Here is an 18,453-nt window from a genome sequence, read left to right on the forward strand (position 1 = left end):
CACCCATTTGGGCACACATTATACATTATATATATATATATATATAGCTTATTTTAAACATACATTAAATAGGGTTATTTAACTGTAGGAGCCACAATTTGGGAAAACTGACCCCATCTGCATGAAGAAAAAAAAAAAAGAAAGAAGGCAGACACAGGGTACAAGAGTCAGAAAAGGAAAAAATTTGAGTTCATAGTCTAGGATTCCATTCCCGCTGAGGGGTCAGTATAGGATTAAAAATAAAAAAAAATTAAAATGTGTGTAGAAGCTACAGATTACTGGAACGCCAGGGAAACGAGCCGTGATATCAGTGAAATAGTAAGGCGGGTGTGTGGTCAGGGCTTAGAGCGAGGTTCGGATACGGCGTTCAGATAAAGATTAGGGGCATCAGACAGAAGGATGCATTGAAGGCGATCAGCGTGCTGCATTGTGGCGAAAACCTAGGCGGTGATGAACCTAGGCGAGGCGGCAAGCCTGTTTAGAGGGGCTCACTATTAGGGGGTTGGTAATGGACGGAGGGCACAACTGTATAATGTGCCCTTACCGGAAAAACTCAACGACAAAAAGAAAGTCTAAAACATTCCGTGTTAGAATGTCCTTGTTTAACCTTTTCAACATTGCGCAAGATCAGCATGCGTTTGCTTTCATTCATTCAGCCTTCATTTAAGGCAGTTGCTTAGCCTCATCCGACTTCAGCAGACAAGGTTTCGGGGGACGTGGGAAACGCGCTTATAGCATGGGCTCCGGTGTCTGTGTGCCAAGCACCTGCCGCTCCTACGAGCGAGCCCCTCGACGGGCACGGCAGCCGGCCCCACGATGGATTTCCTATAATAAAAACGCATTCACCCACTCTCGACCTTCAGGACGGCAGCCTCGCGGTTTCCAGGATAGCAAATTTGCAAATGTGAAAGACTAATTTTTACATAATAGATCTAATTTGCATTTGATGGGGGCTCATTAGTATGAGACAGACTTGTATTCTGCAAGAGATGGAGGCTACGTGCCTAGAAGCCAATAGATGAGGTAACGAGGGCTCTGCTCGCAAACCTACAACATTTACATTCCTGCTTTTTTACTTGGGAAAAAATCAATTAAATGAAAACCCAAGGAATTAACCCATAAACTACAACTCTTTAAAACTGAAACGCACAATAATCCTATAGCAAAGCTCACAGATAATAATGTTCGGCTTTCGAAATCTTAAACACTCCTTAGATGACGAGTCTCTAAAGTCTCTTTCCATACCATAACGTTAAGATTAGGTGTATGCAGCCATCTGGAGTCGTCCCCTTCCATAAGGTTGAGTTGGTTGCCATATACTGTCCAGGAGGGCCGGGAAATAAAATCCTCAAAAAAATAAACATAAAATAAAGAAAACCCTGAGGGCTTCTACCAAATGAGGAAATGTGCCCCTTCATTAGTCATTTAAGTAGCACAATAAAATTTTGCTAAGGCTTACGATGAGCTGCATCCCAATTATTAGCGAAAGACCCATCTCTGGGAAACTGGCAGGAGACTAGCGTCAGTCTGCGCCAGGCAGCTGGAGGCCGTCCATGATCTTCATCGAAGAAGCCAGATGCCGCTGATAATAGATCCACGTCCCGCAAGCAAGCCTCATAAAAATCCCACGTCAAAGCCAAGGGGTTCACTCACCGAAGCTACCTGGTGAGTGTCCAGGTGAGTTCCGGTTTCAATGCTAACTTCACTATGCATCATGAAGGGCTGACCCCTGAGAGCTTCTCGCGGAAGAAGGGCCGAGTTGGCCCTGAACGACGCACAGTTTGTTGAAATTAGATTTCTTATTTATTATACAGGGTCCAGCTCAGCGGTTCTTTGCAGCAGAAGCTCATCGTCACTAAGATTGAAACCCTTCTGTAAAGTCGCCAGGAAATTCACAGCTTAGTTCAGGGTCGTCCAACCTGCGGCCCTCCAGCTGCTGCAGGACTACATCTCCCATAATGCTCTTCCAGCTAAGGGGCTGGCTGAGGAGCATGGTAGATGTAGTCCTGCAGCAGCTGGAGGGCCGCAGGTCGGACACCAGTGGCTTAGTTAATAAAAGGTATTTCTGCAAAACACTTCTTCTCCTTCCTAGGAACCAAATCTCCATATACTCGCCCCTCGAGTATATTTTAACCGCTTGCCTTAGTAACATTTAGTGTAAAGCGGATCATCTGGTGATTATTCAGCTAGAATTCTGACGATGTTCTAATAGCTGAAACAGTTTTGGGTCAATTCATTTTAACTCGTGAGTTGCTCCGACAATTGCCATCATGAGTTATGATCTAAATGGGTCCAACGGGACCGTGCTGTAGTCACCTGTAACCGTGATGAAACTAGTACGGTTAAGTCATTAACGCGCCAGGAATGTAGGTGTCATAAGTATTGTCCCCCGACATCTGTCCCGTCTTAATCGCATCCAAACCGCGCTGCCTGCAGAATGCCGAACGTACTTAATCACAACGGAGACGTTTCGGTGAATAGGAGAAAAGCTCAGGGAGTTCGCAGATTCACCTCCTAAAACCTCCGCTTGTTTATTTTAAGAGCGAGAGAACGAGCGGCAGCGTAGAAGCGGAACAGATCGTATTAAACGTGAAAGGATGCCAAAGGAAATCAGACTCATTAGATAACTAAATATCGGTGAAAAGGCCTTTTCTTTTAATGCTCTAGAATTCCTTTTTCCTTTTCTTGGCATGCCTATGGTTTTCTACTTAAAACAAGGACTTCGGTCTTAATAAGAGCAGCCTGTAAGTAGCGGGTACATCCACTGACATTCCGAGTGGAGAGGATAGGAAAACGGGGCATAGCGCCATCTAGTGGCAAAAAACCCCAATAATGGTAAAAAAAAAAAAAAAAACAATACAGGAGAGCAATATTTTAAAACTAAAAAAAATACACAGATTAATAGAATACGGCGATAAGGATCTGCACGAGTTGCCTTGATACAAATCTCTGAACGATGCTCATATAACGCTATAGGACAAGATGGCAGCAAACTAACAATCTCTTGCGCCAGGCACGTCATATCACTTTTTTTTCTGTAAAATCTTGGCAATATTTACAAAAAAATAAATAAAAAAGTTGAAGCATCCAACCGTACTGTGCCCTGCGGAGTATTTCTCTTTGGAAGCCCCCCAGGGACACTCCAACACCCCAGCCCCTTACTGAGCCCGCTTTTCACAGTGCAGGACGGTTTAGCAGACATGCTAAGTATTAAACATGCCTTATACCCGCAGGAGAAGCCACATTAGAGTGGGGATCTGCACAGGTAAATCACGTAGAGGTTTATCACCAAAATAAGTTCTGCTAGCTTTAAATAGTTCAAGATTTTTCAAACACTCACGGCCCGTGGACACGTCTGACTTCTAGGGACAGCGCAACGGTCCCCGACAGTCCCGGTAAAAAAAGAATGCTTACTAAAGTATTGTGAGCATTTTCTAGACGCATTCTTCAAAAACTACAAGTGCCTCGTGCCTAAGGGAGAAGCTGCAGTTCTGCAGCTCCCTGCCTGCTCCATGGTTCAACAACAGGAAAGAGCTCCCATTTATTCTATTATTATTTATTGTTTTATATGGCGCCACCATATTCCTTGGTGCTGGAGGACAGCTGGAGTGTCCTTTAAGAACAAAAACCAACATGAGAAGCCACATACTAGGGCAGTACCGCATTCAGACCCTCCAGGGTTCCTATGAACATACATTCGATACTTATAATGAAACAAATATGCCTTCTCAGGCTCCGGCTCAGACTGCTGGGAGTTGCTGCCGCAGCAGTAGAGGGTCCCATAACACCGTGTCCCCCTTAAAAAGACATATTACAGACTGATAGGCACGTGGCTACTGCACAGAATGGATAATTAAAGCGTCCGAGGGAGCTCGGGGGGGGGTAAGAAGGAAAGGAAACTTCTTCACTTTTACAACCAAGGTATTCGCTCGCAGCCTCTGAACAGAATTTCGCAGATGAATTAAGCCTCCCGTGAAATAATATTAAGTTTTATCAGCGGTAAATCAATCTTGCAGGGTCCGCACCTCAGCAGTGCCCCTAAGCAAACGTAACGGGAATTAAAATTACTGTTTTTACAAGATATATTTTTATTGAAATCAGTGTGAAATCTTCCTAACGCAAATTATTCACAAAAAAAAAAAATATATACACAGCTATAAATTATTTCCTCCGGCATATTTTTTTTTTCTTATTCAAACCCTGTTTTAAAAAAAAAAAAAAAAAAAATACATACATATTCAGTGTAAGGCACGGCTCAGCGTTACGTGGCTTAATCAAAAGCCGCCTGCTTAAACAGAGCGCTCTAATGTTCAATGAAGACGTTATTAGACGGCAGCAAAAGACTTGTCATTCATTTCCATTTCTCTCCTGCTGCTAAATTACTTCATTAAACATGAACAGCTTGGGGTAAATAAAAGCTTAAACACTAGATACCCCCCTTCCCAAAAAACGAAATAAAAATAATAATAAAGTAATAATAATAAAATAAATAAAATAATAATAAAATTGTAATTTGGGTGGTATGTTGGAAGGAGGCCTGTAGCCTATTTCTAATTCCCGTGCCGGTATCCGGTGGAATGTAGAGGCACGTAGTAGAGGAGACAAAGTGACAGATGCCGGTGATTACGAAGAGGATCGTGAACGCATATGGAACCGGCATAATTGGATTCCATTATGAGTCGAATACGGCCAAAAGTAATTTGCTGTTAAATCACCAGCTCTTCATATTCCAATTTACGAATAAATAAGCATTTTTTATTTTTTTTTGTAAAGGCACGATTATGTACCTTTTTTTTTTTTTTTTTTTAAGGCACACACGAAATTTTTTTTGACTAAATATACGGTATATAAAATATATTTAGTGCTGCCTGCGCGTGTGTTTAAGTCTCAAAATAAAATAAAAATTAAAAAAAAAAGTTATTTTAATTTGGTATTTGTACAGTATTTGTTTTAATGACATACCATTTTTTTTTCTTTTATATTGTTTCCACCACCAAGGATTTTAAACAGGGGCAAAGAACTTGGCCATTTCGGTTACATATTCAAAGCAAATAAGTGAAATGTCCTTAAAAGAATGGGAGGTGGAGTAAGTGATCCCCTAGTATAATTTATTAGTCAGGCCCCAAAAGCAAACAAATTTAATTTGATTAAAATGATTAGAAATGGGCGGTATGCAAATAATAATAATTTCGGGGCAACAAAATAATTAAAACATGTTGATTATTTGTGAAAGCCTTAAGCGCAATATTTCCTCTCTCTATATTAGAATAGACATTGAGTCATAGTAGTGGATTAAAAGGGTTAAATTAAAACATAAGATTTTAATAGATTATTAATATTAGATTTAATAGAGAAAACCTCTTATTTCTGAAGTCAGAAATGTAACTTGTTACTTTTTCTTTTCCCAGAGAATAGAAGGGTTAAAATAATTTTATTTAATAGGCAGGTACTTTGATTTCTTCTTAAATGTAACTGCATCAATTTTAGTTCTAGCGATGGAACATTATGAAGAAAAAAAAAACACGCAATCTTAGCTTTCAACGGGTCAGCTCTTAAACTTTCGGAGTACAAGATGACTTTCAATTTTGTGCGTTTCCGACACCGCTGCAGTAATAATAGTGAATTCTTTCACGGGCGAGAAACAAGCTCCCCAATCTATTATTGTGGAAGATTAACTAGCCTCTAGTGGCGGAGAATCTGCCGTCTATGGGTAGTCACGGCGTGCTGAACGACGGCTCGATCCAACCTTCCCGGGTTGTGGAAAGAGGGTGAAAGGAGTAGAATATTTCCTAAAAGCGACCAAACTTTGACATGAATAAAGATAATTCATGCTTATTATTGAACTTTTTTTTTTTTTTTTTTTTTTTAATTTGGAAGTTCTAGACACACCGATTCTTTTTCTTAAAACATTTCCTTAAGGCAAAGTATTGGGTTACAGGGGGGGTATGATGTCATTTTCATTTCCCAATTAAAAAAGGGACAAAGTATTTTACATCTTTCTCACGTACGGAAAATGTTTAAGGGGAGGAGAAAGCTCCAGGACAGTAGAGAAGCATCATTATACACACTTTATATATCACCTATAAGCCTCTTGTTTATTCAGAAGGAAATAATATGAAGATATCCCAAGGATAGGGGTTTACTATTTGAGGAAAGTTGAGTTAAGCGGTAAAGCGTATCAAATAATAGTCTGCCCAGAAGTTCTCTTCCATCTACTCACACAAACCCTACAGAGGCTGCGGAATCAAACTGGAGGAAGAAGGAAGATGGTTTCTCCTAATTTTCTCCTAATATTTCTCCTAATATTACATGCGCCAAGTTTATGAAATCTAAAGAGCTGAAAGTTCTACTGCTTCTCCTGTCCCGTGGACATCAGGCCAGTTATTGTGATAAGAGGAGTTACTCTCAGTAAGGGCTGTAAAGCTTTGGAATGCACACTATGGAGATGACGAGCATAGATAATATAGAGGATTTTAAGAAGAAGAAAAGTATTGTTTTTTGGCAAGAACGGGTGTTCATCGGTGAACGTGTTGCCCATGGGGTCAAAAATGGCTTTGGCGTGTAGGTTCAATGCAGTTAGAGATATCTCAACATATCCCTACCTTACTACATAAATCCTGTACATTCTCATTTTTCTCCACTTTTTTAGATACCTAGGTAGGGGTTGTATATAATATTATTATTAAGTAACTTGGTTTCTATTTATTAGTAGCCCTTGAAAATATTGTGCTAAAAGTAGGTGTGCAAATTATTTTTTTCTGAATTTTCATATCTGAATTGACCAAGGTGACCACAATCCCCAAAAATACAGAAAACCAACAAAAAATGTGTTTGTTTTTAACACCATACATGGATACAGTATCATGGATGAATATGACTCTACAAGAAGTCCCATCAATGCAACGAGGAGACAACTTTTTATAATAAAATAAAATCTTACCTTATATTCAAGCCAGTTTGCTCTAGATTCTCCCAGTTTTTTAGTTTTTTCTGCAGTTTCTACAAAAAAAAAGTAAATAAAAATGTGGGTGTGGATTTGTTTTAATATATAAATTTTGTTGTACAATGGGAACAGTTTTTCTCCAGTTCTATGCTCCCTGGTAACGTATATTCACCATTTTTACAAATTTAACCCCTTCGAGACAAAGGCTGATTTTACTTTTTGTACCCTTTGTGACAATGGCCTTTTTAACATTTCTGCGCTGCTTGTGTTTAGCTGTAATTTTCTTCTTTCCCGTTTACTGAACCCACACACATTAGATATTGTTTTTTTCAGGACAAGAAGGGCTTTCTTTAGATGACATTGTTTTGATTGTATCATATTTACTATTAAAAAAATTATAAAATATGGTGAAAAATTTAGAAAAAAATGACTGTTTCTAACTTTTAGTTGAAAAATCTTTTACTCATCTATAAAAGGTAATGAAAAAACCTGCTAAATAGATTCTACTATTTGTCCTGAGTTTACAAATACCCAATGTTTTTATGTTTTTTTGCTTTTTTCTACCCATTATGGGGCAATAAGTACAGGTAGCGTTTTGCTATTTCAAAGCCATTTTTTCCAAATCTGGTAATTCTTCCCCTCATGTGCCATTTCGGGTATCTTTGAACCCGGCCAATGCAATTTACCCCATCAAGTCATATATTTTTGAAAACTAGACAGCCCAGGGTATTCCAAATGCTAGTATTTTAACTCTTTCCATGCACCATATCTACCACCAGTCTTTGTCAAACTTTATGGTAGTCATTTTTTTGCATTTGTTTTGTCATACACATTTTACTTCAGGTATGAATTAAAATGTTCTAGTTTATGTCACTATCACAAAACACCCCAATATGTGTTCAGCAACATCTCCTGAGCGCAGCGATACCCCACATGAATGATTTTGCCTGGCTGTTTGGGGGCAAAAGGGCCACATTTGGGGCATGCACATTTTTCAATGTTGAACTTTGGCATTTGGGGATCCACTGCCCATGCCCTATTTGGTACATCTTTGAGCCGGGCCATTTCAGTGTGCCCAATAAACCCATATATTTTTGAAAACTAGACACCCCAGGGTATTTCAAATGCTAGTATTTTAACTCTTTCCATGCACCATATCTACCACCAGTCTTTGTCAAACTTTGTGGTAGTCATTTTTTTGCATTTGGTTTTCCACACACATTTTAATTCAGGTATGAATTAAAATGTTCTCGTATATGTCACTATCACAAAACACCCCAATATGTGTTCAGCAACATCTCCTGAGTACAGCGATACCTCACATGAATGATTTTGCCTGGCTGTTTTGGGGCAAAAGGGCCACATTTGGGGCATGCGCTTTTTTCAATGTTGAACTTTGGCATTTGGGATCCACTGCCCATGCCCTATTTGGTACATCTTTGAGCCAGGCCATTTCAGTGTGCCCAACAAAACCATATATTTTTCAAAACTAGACACCACAGGGTATTTTAAATGCTGGTATTTTAACTCTTTGCATGCACATATTTTACCACCAGCATTTTTTCAAAGTTTGCAGTAATATTTTTGTGTGTGTATTTTTCCCACACACACCTACTTTATGTATGAATTTACAGCTCCTGGTATATGCCGCTGTCACACGACACCCCATAATGTGTTCAGCAACATCTCCTGAGTGCAGTGATACCCCACATGCATGGGTGTGTCATTTTTGGGGGGAACTAAAAGGCCACATTTGGTACGTGTGCATTTTTCTAATTGGAAATTAGATGTGTGGTCATCCTCCCCCCCGTGTTAATTGGGACGTTGTTGAACCTGGCCCATTCAATTTACCCCATCAAATCATACATTTTTTAAAAGTAGACACCCCACGGGCATTTAATATGCCAGTATTTTAACTCTTTCCATGCGAGAATTGTTTTAAGCTAATATGCTAATTTTAGGACTTGCTCACAAAAATATATTTTTTATATATATATATATATATTTTTTTTATTTTTTTTAAAAAAAAATTTAACATTTTTTTTCAACTTGGAGGTTCCCCTGATAGTGACATCAGTGGGAAATGATTTTTACATTTTACTGTTTTTTTACTATTTTTTTCTAATTATTATTAATTTTATTTTATTTTTTAATTTATTTTTACTAATCACACTGTGATTAGAAAGCTGGGCTCCATTGACTTGCATGGTGAATGCAGTACCTGTATTCAACCTGCAAGTGGAGCCAAAGTTCTCTAGATGGTCTGGACTATCTAGCGAACTTTTAAAATTTGTGGTTCCTGTTACAGGACGGCGGCCATCTTCCTTGATGGCGAAGATTGCCGGCAGCTGCGGCTGTGACCGCTCTCCGGAGCGGTCACAGCCCATCAAAAGGTTAGTGTTTGGTGTCGCTGGATGCCTCCTGATCGAGGCATTCCAGCGACACCATTTAAGTTTAGGAGGCGCATGTCGATCGCCTCCTAAACGCTTTTAAAACGGGCGTCCGCCGCCATACAAAGTATGGCGGATGTTGACGCCCCGTGGAGGGGCCAGAGATGGCCCCTTCGTGCCGATCGCGGCGTTGCTGAATGCCTCGAGGTCGAGGCATTCAGCAACGCTTTTTGGGTGCAGAAAGCGATAGTAGATCGCTTTCTGCACCCGTTTAAAGACGTGCCGGTCCTGGCACGTCAATTGTCGTAAAGCACATGCTTTGCCGTGCCATGCCAGGACCGGCAATTGTCATTAAGGGGTTAAAAAATCCTGTCAAAAATAAGTATAAAAACATATTTACTTTACTTTATTACAAAACTAACAGGGTCCTCTATGTCCTCCAGGATCAATATTTTGCTACAGGTTTAGTTATTTTACTAAAAAAAAAAAAAAAAACATGTTGAGAAAATAATAAATGCATTGTTTCATTATTTATCCTGAAAAGAAAAAAAAAAAAAAAGACAGCTTTATGCCAATTGAAGACCAATTGGTGGCTCTCAAAGATTTTAAAAAAAGGTTCTTAATTATATTCGGTCCTGTCCATTAGTTGAACCACATGCGTGTGGTTTCTGGGCCACAAACGGTAGCCAAAGCATGGCCAAGAAACATGGAACACCTAGAAAGGCGTTCTCTGGCTCTGCCATAACGGGCCACATAGTTCATGTCTGCAGTCCAATTCTGTGTTTCTAAGTTCTAGTCTTTCAGAGTCTAACGATGACGGCACCGACCTCATATACAACAGGGTGTGTGGGAGGAATTTCAAGAAAAACAGTGAAAGAGCAAAGTAAAATGTTATAATTTGTGATTTTTACATGAAATCTTGTGTACAAATGAATAGCTTCAAAAGGAGAATTTATTCCCATATGGAGGTAGCAACAATGCAACTCATTTATCCTATTTATCAATTTCATTGTACTTTCTATAAAACATCAAATGCAAGGTTTATGCTTTGAAACATCGTTTTCAGATCAGCAAAACTTCTAAAAAGGCATTCGGACGTAACTAACATTATAAAAAGGTGCTACGTGAAGGCACTGCACATTAAGAAGAAAAAAAACGAATAAAAGAGCATTAAAACATATTGTTTCCAGCTGACACGGGGAGGCAATTTTCCGATGCACTGCCCACTTCCTGCTGTGTCCTCTGAAACCCGTCTGTTAGAAAGTGCTCTTAACAGAAACTTCAAAGGGAAAATTACATCTCCTGGTCTATTATGGAACAGCGTATGCCATTTCAAATAGCCTGAGATGCATGACGCTATGGAAATATTTTCGTATTTGTTGATGTTGCACGGTGTTCTTGCTTATAAGCATGACTTGGATTCTAACTATAATTTTCCATCATGGGACCCGTTGATGTAAGTATATGCTAGACATGGCACAGCGACGGGAGGGGGACGGGGGTTAGTTAATGTGAACCATTAAAATAACACAAAAATAAATATTTAATGAAAAATAGTTAACGAGTCTATTTGTGTTATAAAAGAGATCAAGTATAATAATAATAATAATAATAATAATGCTAAAAAAGTCACATTAAATGTCATTGTAACTAGAAAATTAACTTGCAAGGGAAGTTTAGTGGCCATCATAATGGCTACATCCGCGACTTCATTCTGAAGAGGCTCACAAACTGGCAATTAGCGATTCGGGGGCATCCGTGCAACCCAGAGCCTTGCAAAGGCCAATTCTCATTGGCAATGAGACATAATCCAATAAAAAAAGTATGATTTGAATATTTAGAATCGGCTTGGTTTGTTTTGGGCCATAGGACTCTCATCAGGATGTTGAATGTCTTCTTCATACTGATTTGAGGTTTAGCCCAAGCCCATCTGCCCCTCTTTTAGTAGTGCAGAAATTCCACTGCAGAATGTCCACTTTTTACATCATCACAACACACTTGATAACCATTAAACTTCACATACATCCTGAGGCATACTACAAAAAGTCTTCATCTTCACAGAAACAATTCTTCTGTGAAAATTTCTATGGGTGCAAAGTCCCATTTTCTGCCAAAAGTTTTTTTCCCCCATCTCTAACTATTAATGCGGAAGTGCGCTTGAGTCAGTTCCCACTTTAATGGAGACATCATATCCAACACAACTTCAGCCCTTCGTATGGTGGACACAAACTGCTCGAATCAACTTCATATCCAGGTGATGTCCATATTGATGTCGCATTGTTGGATAATGAGATTTTGAGTTTAAGATGTCAAAACAAAGAACACTTACTTCTTTCTCCATTTCCAGCGCCACAAGCTCCTCTTTCATGCGATCGTATCTTTCAGCAGTTCTCCGAAGACCCTCAACCTCTTCCTTCAGCAACGCGTTATTTTCTCTCATCTCCCTAATCACAAGAAAGTAATAAAATGTGTTTGTGAACCATCCAATATATGTAACTTTGTACATAATATTGCCAGACCACCAAATGCTTTTGCATTTTAAACTCATCATTAAAAGAAGATGTAGAATCGTCTTAGTTCAAGCAATTAGAAGATGGGTCCTGCGCGGCCTTAACGAGGTTTACTACTTGACGTTATATTTTACGGTTGAGGTGCCTACTGAGTAGATATATCAGATGCTGGCTCATCGAAATGATGTGGTATAAAAAAAAAGTCCTTTATTACAGACAAAATGAAACGCATAAATCCACGGCAGATATCCAACAGGGTATAAATAACGCTGGTAGAGACCTAACACGCTTCGTGCATTCTAGCACTTAATCGTAGGATGCATGAAATATGTTAGTTTGAGGTGTAACTGTGACCCAAGACCTCCCCTCATAGTACATTTGCTGTAACAACACGATAGATAAAATAAAAAAACTCAAGAACTGTATTAAACAGCCCAAAACATGTTTGGCTGTGGGTCCCCAAGGTATCCATGTTCTTGGATAAGACCTTTCCCCCGTTCTACCTGTGATAAGCATTTTCCTCTCTCAGCTGCTGAAGTTCTCGTTCTAATTTGGGGACTCTTGACAGATCAGATTTCATGCTCTTCACGATGGCTGCATCCTGCTCCTGAGAAGACAGTTTCTGCTCCAAATTCTACAAAGACAACACAAGCGACCCATTGTTAAAATGCTACATAGATGTGCTACGATTTACGCACACAAAGCGGAAGCTTTCCGTGAGCAGTGAATACATTATCGGTAATACTGTTACAGTAAAGTGTGGTTTATTTCACATTCTTCCAATTAAAATTTGTTTACGTATAAAACCAGAGGTCATCATCTTGGCAGCCCTGTGATACTTGGGTGAAATGCTCTGCTCAAACACCACACAGAACCGATTGTTAATATCACAGCTAATAAAGGGCATCATGAGCCAGAGCGTTCTTCTGGGGTATTAGTAGATTATAATAGATTGGGCTGCATTCAAAATATATACATATATATTATTATTTATTGTTTTGTATAGCACCATCAAATTATATATACATATTTGCTGCTAGAACTTCCTTGTCATCGATACAACCACCACACTACCTCTCACCCTCTCTATGCCTTATGTTTGTCACCCCATTTCCCTCTAGATTGTAAGCTTGCGAGCCGGGCTCTCTCCACCAAACGTATCGGTTTGTCTTAGTCTGTCAATTCTTGTCTTGTCATATCCCTTGAATATATGTATTGTATTAAGCGCTGCGTAAACGGTTGGCGCTATATAAATAAAAGATAATCGTAATGAGGAACAGGAAGTCAGGTTTCCTAAATGTGTAGACATGGAAAGGTAATATTTCTTAGACAGACAGACTCACCTTGATTTTCTGCTCATATTCAGTATTTAGCGCCTGCAGTTCCTGAGTGGTTTGGATTTTCTGGTTGCTTTCATCTAACTTCCTGCAAATGCATTTAGATTGTTGAAATATCCTTAATATAGTTTATATTTCTTAAATTATATATATTATCTAAAAAAAAAAAAAAAATATAGAAACAAGATGACTACAAATCATCTTTTGGTATCAAATATTCTAGTATAATAATATAATATTTATAATATAAACAAAACGCGAGTAGTAGATTTGAGTTTTTATAGTATTGTAAAATGTAAAAGCTTTTTGGGAGGGTAAGAAGTCAGTTACAGAAACAGAAGATTCCCGCAGGTTTATACAGATATGGAGCATTTGAATCCGCAAAGAGTCACTTCTGTTTATTCCAGATACAGAAGAACCTCAGAAAATGTCTCCATTCAGCTTCCGGGACATGATAAAAAAAGCGGTGTTTTACACAACAGAGACTACCGCCTGAACACACGTTCAACTCAAACTTTCTTCCCGCCGGTATCAAGATGGCTTTTTTTTCAAAAGAAAAAATAAATAATTTCCTTTCCCCGAAGCAGAGAACGAGAACAATCTTTTAAAGCCTGCTAAGCTGCATAGGATGTGCTTTCAAAAGACAAAAACTATCAAACCGAAGGTAGGACGGGCAGATGGAGTCTCTTAAATCACTCACTTGCGTTGTATTTCCAGCTGTTCGCTCAGCCCCTGCTTTTCGGTGTCTTGAGTCTTTATTTGCATCTCTTGGTTCATTATGGTCCACTGAAGCTCTGATATCTTTCCTTTTAACGCAGTTATGGTCTATATCCACCGAGATTGGGAAAACAAAAAGAAATGAAATTCTCATCAGAAAAGGCAATTTCAACAACAGTAAAGTACAGACATCCAAATCTATTCCTGACACAGATAAAATAGACCGCGATATAATATATATATATATAATAAAAATAAAAATAAATTTTTTCCTGCTTCGTATATAATCTCAAACAGGTAAGACATGTCGTGCAGAAAGTGTGAAGATGCCTTAAGTCGCATTCAAAATAGAGAGACGGGACATAGGTTTAATGTATTCCTTAATGATTTGCGTTAAAGTAACAAGTCCTCTTTAATAATAAGACATATTGGAAAAATACTGCTTTGGTTTGTAGTTGGAAATTTTAACAATATTGCTAAAGTTGAATAACTAACATAAGCTGCAATAAGAAGAAAAAAAATCACAATCTATTATTAGTCTATAATGAAGGGTTGGCCTCAATGTCTCTTGTTCAATAAGTTGCATACTCTACATAATGTAAGGATAATAATTCCATGTAATATATAATGATATATTGGGATTCTATGGGACTGCTAATTACAAGCCACTAACAGAAAAGGGAAGGGCTCCCATAGGCTGGGATGCTTTGCTGCCATAGCAGCAGTAAAATTCTTTGAATGTATGCCATTCTTTGCGTTTCAAAAGATTGAGGAAAGCATTTTCCTGGCTAAAAACCTACAGCACTCCATTACTGCTTTCCAAAAGGTAGCACCGGACGAGGAGTAGAGGAAAGCAATCGAAGCCGTTACCTCGTTAGCTTCAGATAGTTTTGTCTCCCTCTCGAGAAGCTTCTTGCTCTGCGCTTCCATGGTTTTCTTGAAGGATTTGTTCATTTCATTCTGCTCCTGCAGCTTGTTCTGGAAATCCGCCTCCCTCTCGTCCAACATCCTGATCCGAGTGATGAGGTCCTGGTTCCGTTCCGCCTCACGCTATCGAGAAGCAAAACACAGAGATCAGATTTCAAATTATTTGTCAAAAGGAACTTGTGATAAAAAAAAAAATGTAAAAAAAGTTTACATGAAAAGAACACGTTAGGCTTTCGGGTGGAAAGTATACAGACTTTGGTTTTCACTGTAATGACGCAAGATCTCCTTTGTTAATAAGGGATCCACAGAGACACCAAAGGAAATAAGGACCGTAGAAGATTGGCTCAATTGGCTTCCTAATTTTACGATTTTGTGGGGGTTTTTTACCATTAATACCAATAGTTACAAATCGAGATACCGCTGGTCACTAACGAGAAAACACACAGATCAATGAAGTCATTAAAGAAAGAGAAACCTAAGAAAAAGAATAACATCTAATATGAACAAGAAGGCCCCGGAAATATTCTTTTGATTGCAAGCTCTTTTAAACAGGGCCAAATTATGGGATGCACTACTTGTTATGTCCTGCTTACACATTGTACAGCGCTATGGAATATGATAGCGCTATATAAATCAATAAATAATAATAATTTTCTACTTAAGGGTAAAAAAAAAAAACGACCCTAAAGGAACTAGGGTGCACGTTTCTAGGGAACGCATCAACCGACCCAAATATTCTGATATTTATCTGCGGTGGACACTTCGCCTCACAGCTCCCGCTGTCACAGACTCCCACTGCACCAAACCATCACTCAGTCCCTTTGCACCGAATCCTTCTGCATTGCAGGGATTATAGACAATGGCAGCCCAAGCCACTGAATATATTAAATATTCATTACGCTGCACTTTCCGAACCTCGTAGTTCTTGGCGTTGGCGCTGGCTTCTTTCTCCAGCTCGATACGAGCTCGCTTGTGACTCAGATCCATCTGCATTCTCTCCCGTTCCACCTGAATAAGGTGCGACTTGGAGCGGATCTGCGCTGCTTGGTCCTCCATCTGTAAGAATATAAGAGGGGGTATTGGTACGATGTAGGCTGAAATGCCCGCAATGTCACAAAGCTAAAAAACAGTAATAGGTATTTTTCCTCTTTAAATCTATACGCAGATAAATAACACAGAGAGGGACGCCAAGCGTTTATAACCCATCACGTCTCACAAATAAAACTTTCAACGTGCTCCTGCTTCACGGAAAGAAAAATGGTCTGCAGCTCGCAGAAGATGACAATAAATGCATTTTATCAGATAAAATAATAATAATAAATATTATAAATAATAATATTAAAGCGTTAACCCTAAATATGCCGATCCCTTAGTAAGCATGCGTTTAGAATAAGTGGAGACGCCACGGGTTTGATGTGAAGAAGCCCCACCAGAAATCTTTGCTGAAGCTGCATGTGCAGCGAAGCCCCCGTGGAGCTGGCCGAGCCGAGACTCTGCGACGTCTCATCCAGGGGCTGGGAAAGAAACTTATTGAAAGATCTTAACGTCGAAAGGACCGTGGTGTTTTCATCAATGTCGTCCATCTTGGCTGCTTTCAAAGCACAGGCCTAAAAAAAGAGAGAGATGGAGAACGGATGTGAGAATGTGGAAGACCGCCATAACCTTACTGATCTGTATATAATACACAACGGGTTTATGTGGTCACAAGGGTGGCAGATAGGTGGGACAGCCCCCCAGCAGAAGTGGTAGAGGGTTATACAGTGACTCCTTTAAGCAGTCAATCAGCCGCCCCTTCTGGGCCACTCATGCTCTTTATCTTTTATTATACACAGAGGACTTTTATATGCATTCTTCTGTACATCAGACGTCCCTTCAATAAGTATTTATTCAGCGCGATGTCGCCTCACAGCCCCGGTTCCGACCCCAAACCCCCAGGACTACAGAAAGGATGATACAGAACCGGCCCGCAGCCAACCGGCCCTGTTTACGAATCGCTACCGCTAATGTTACCAGTAAGCAAACGGGGGGGGGGGTTTGCAGACTACCTCATCCTCTGTGAGGATTATTGCGGGGAGAGCCACCATCACCCCGGGTGACCCCGCAGCCCATTCCTGGGTTCACCGACTCAACAGGCCCTTCTGCGGTCAGCATTGTTTTAAACTTTCTTACTTCACAATAGGGGCCAACGTCGGCAGCTTCCTCCCTGAGCTGGCCCTGTATAATGTATAATTCAATGGGTGATTTAACTATACATTGTGCAGGGCCAGCTCTTCCTGCAGTCGAAGCTCACTGGGTTTGGCCCTTCGTAATGTAAAGAGAAGTAGCGGAAACACAACTCTCCCTTTAGTGAATAAACGCCAAAGAGACATCTCCCCGGGCCAGACACGCAGGGCCTCTCGGGGGATAGAAGATGGCAAGCTGGCCAGTGACCGCACCGCACTGTCTTTACAGGCAGCGTGACTGGGGCAGGCGATGCAGGCGGCTTGGCTGGTAGGAGGCAGATGGACTCGCAGCTGTGGCTCTGTCTGTGCCTCTGACACCTGGGAGTCGGGAACTGTACAGACATATCTATCAGCGCAACCTGCTTTATAAACCCGCTTACTCCGGAGCAAACAGCTCCAACAACTAAACACAAAGCACAGCCACCGAGACAATAAAGGGAGGGGGCAGCGGGACTGTCCCTCTAAAACAGGGGCACATAGGTGGTATGATACGGCTGCAAAATGAGTGAAACAGAAATTGTCCCAAGAGCTTGCAATTCAGGGCTAGGGGGAGGGGGGACCCACGCTTCACTTAAACCCGTGCGGTAGACGCGCTATTATGAAAGTGTGTATAACGCCGATATATCACCACACGCTGTAAATAAGTCACATGACTCACCGGCGCTCACACCGATCACCCAAACACGAACTGAACGATCCCGCTCGCAGCTTCTTCCCAGCAACGTCTCGCGAGAACTGCCATTTACCGTAATCGCTGGAGTCCGCGCGCACTACCTTAATGACGCTAATCTTCCACCAGCTATGCCAGTCTAATCTAAGCAAAAGCTTTCGCTGAATACATTCCCTCCCGTATGGATCTTACTATAAATAGAAATGATATAGAAATAAATATAATCACACAAAATACATTTTAGTGTAAAAGTCTATTACCCAGTGCAAATAATATTTACAATAATAACTGATACTTTATGGATGACATCATCACCATGATGTAACAGTATTAGTAACAAAATATTGAAGCAGGGTATCTTTGTTGTCTTATAAACAGAATGTCAGGTTCTTCTCTGGAAGATACATATAAGTGGTTTTATTTTTATTACTTGGTGAATATGGCATACAAATGAAAACATGAGTTAAAAAGATCCCTATATGGAATTTTTTGGGGGGGAAAATAAATAATAAAAGTTTGGTAGGACGTATACCGTGGTTCCGCCGTTCATGCAGCTCTACAGGGCTCCATCCAGATTCTATTACATTAACAGAAGCTATAAATTGGGCCAATAGGACGCTCTGCTTATGTTATTTATAATTACAATGTGCTCTTTTCATCTTATATTAACAAATTACAATGAAATGAGAGAAAATACACGCCAAGCCTTTTTATAAACATGCACGGAGAATAAGGTT

At 40.0% G+C, this 18,453-nt stretch overlaps 1 protein-coding gene across 1 annotated transcript in view; it reads right to left on the bottom strand.

The window, feature by feature from the left end:
* Nucleotides 1–16,407, bottom strand: part of LOC149283540 (mitotic spindle assembly checkpoint protein MAD1-like) — a 236,526-nt gene extending 220,119 nt beyond the window's left edge. The window contains exons 1-8 of the mRNA XM_089497496.1: nucleotides 16,255–16,407; nucleotides 15,740–15,880; nucleotides 14,768–14,947; nucleotides 13,881–14,005; nucleotides 13,187–13,268; nucleotides 12,347–12,477; nucleotides 11,663–11,777; nucleotides 6,941–6,999 (exon numbers count right to left, since the gene is read on the bottom strand). Of these exons, the coding sequence (XP_089353622.1) occupies nucleotides 6,941–6,999; nucleotides 11,663–11,777; nucleotides 12,347–12,477; nucleotides 13,187–13,268; nucleotides 13,881–14,005; nucleotides 14,768–14,947; nucleotides 15,740–15,880; nucleotides 16,255–16,407 (986 nt within the window). The remainder of the gene's footprint in view (nucleotides 1–6,940; nucleotides 7,000–11,662; nucleotides 11,778–12,346; nucleotides 12,478–13,186; nucleotides 13,269–13,880; nucleotides 14,006–14,767; nucleotides 14,948–15,739; nucleotides 15,881–16,254) is intronic.
* Nucleotides 16,408–18,453: the final 2,046 nt, after the last annotated feature.

Source organism: Sceloporus occidentalis, unplaced genomic scaffold (genome assembly GCF_023333645.1).
Source record: "Sceloporus occidentalis isolate IW3139 unplaced genomic scaffold, rSceOcc1.0.p SCAF_103, whole genome shotgun sequence".
Classification (NCBI taxonomy): domain Eukaryota; kingdom Metazoa; phylum Chordata; class Lepidosauria; order Squamata; family Phrynosomatidae; genus Sceloporus; species Sceloporus occidentalis.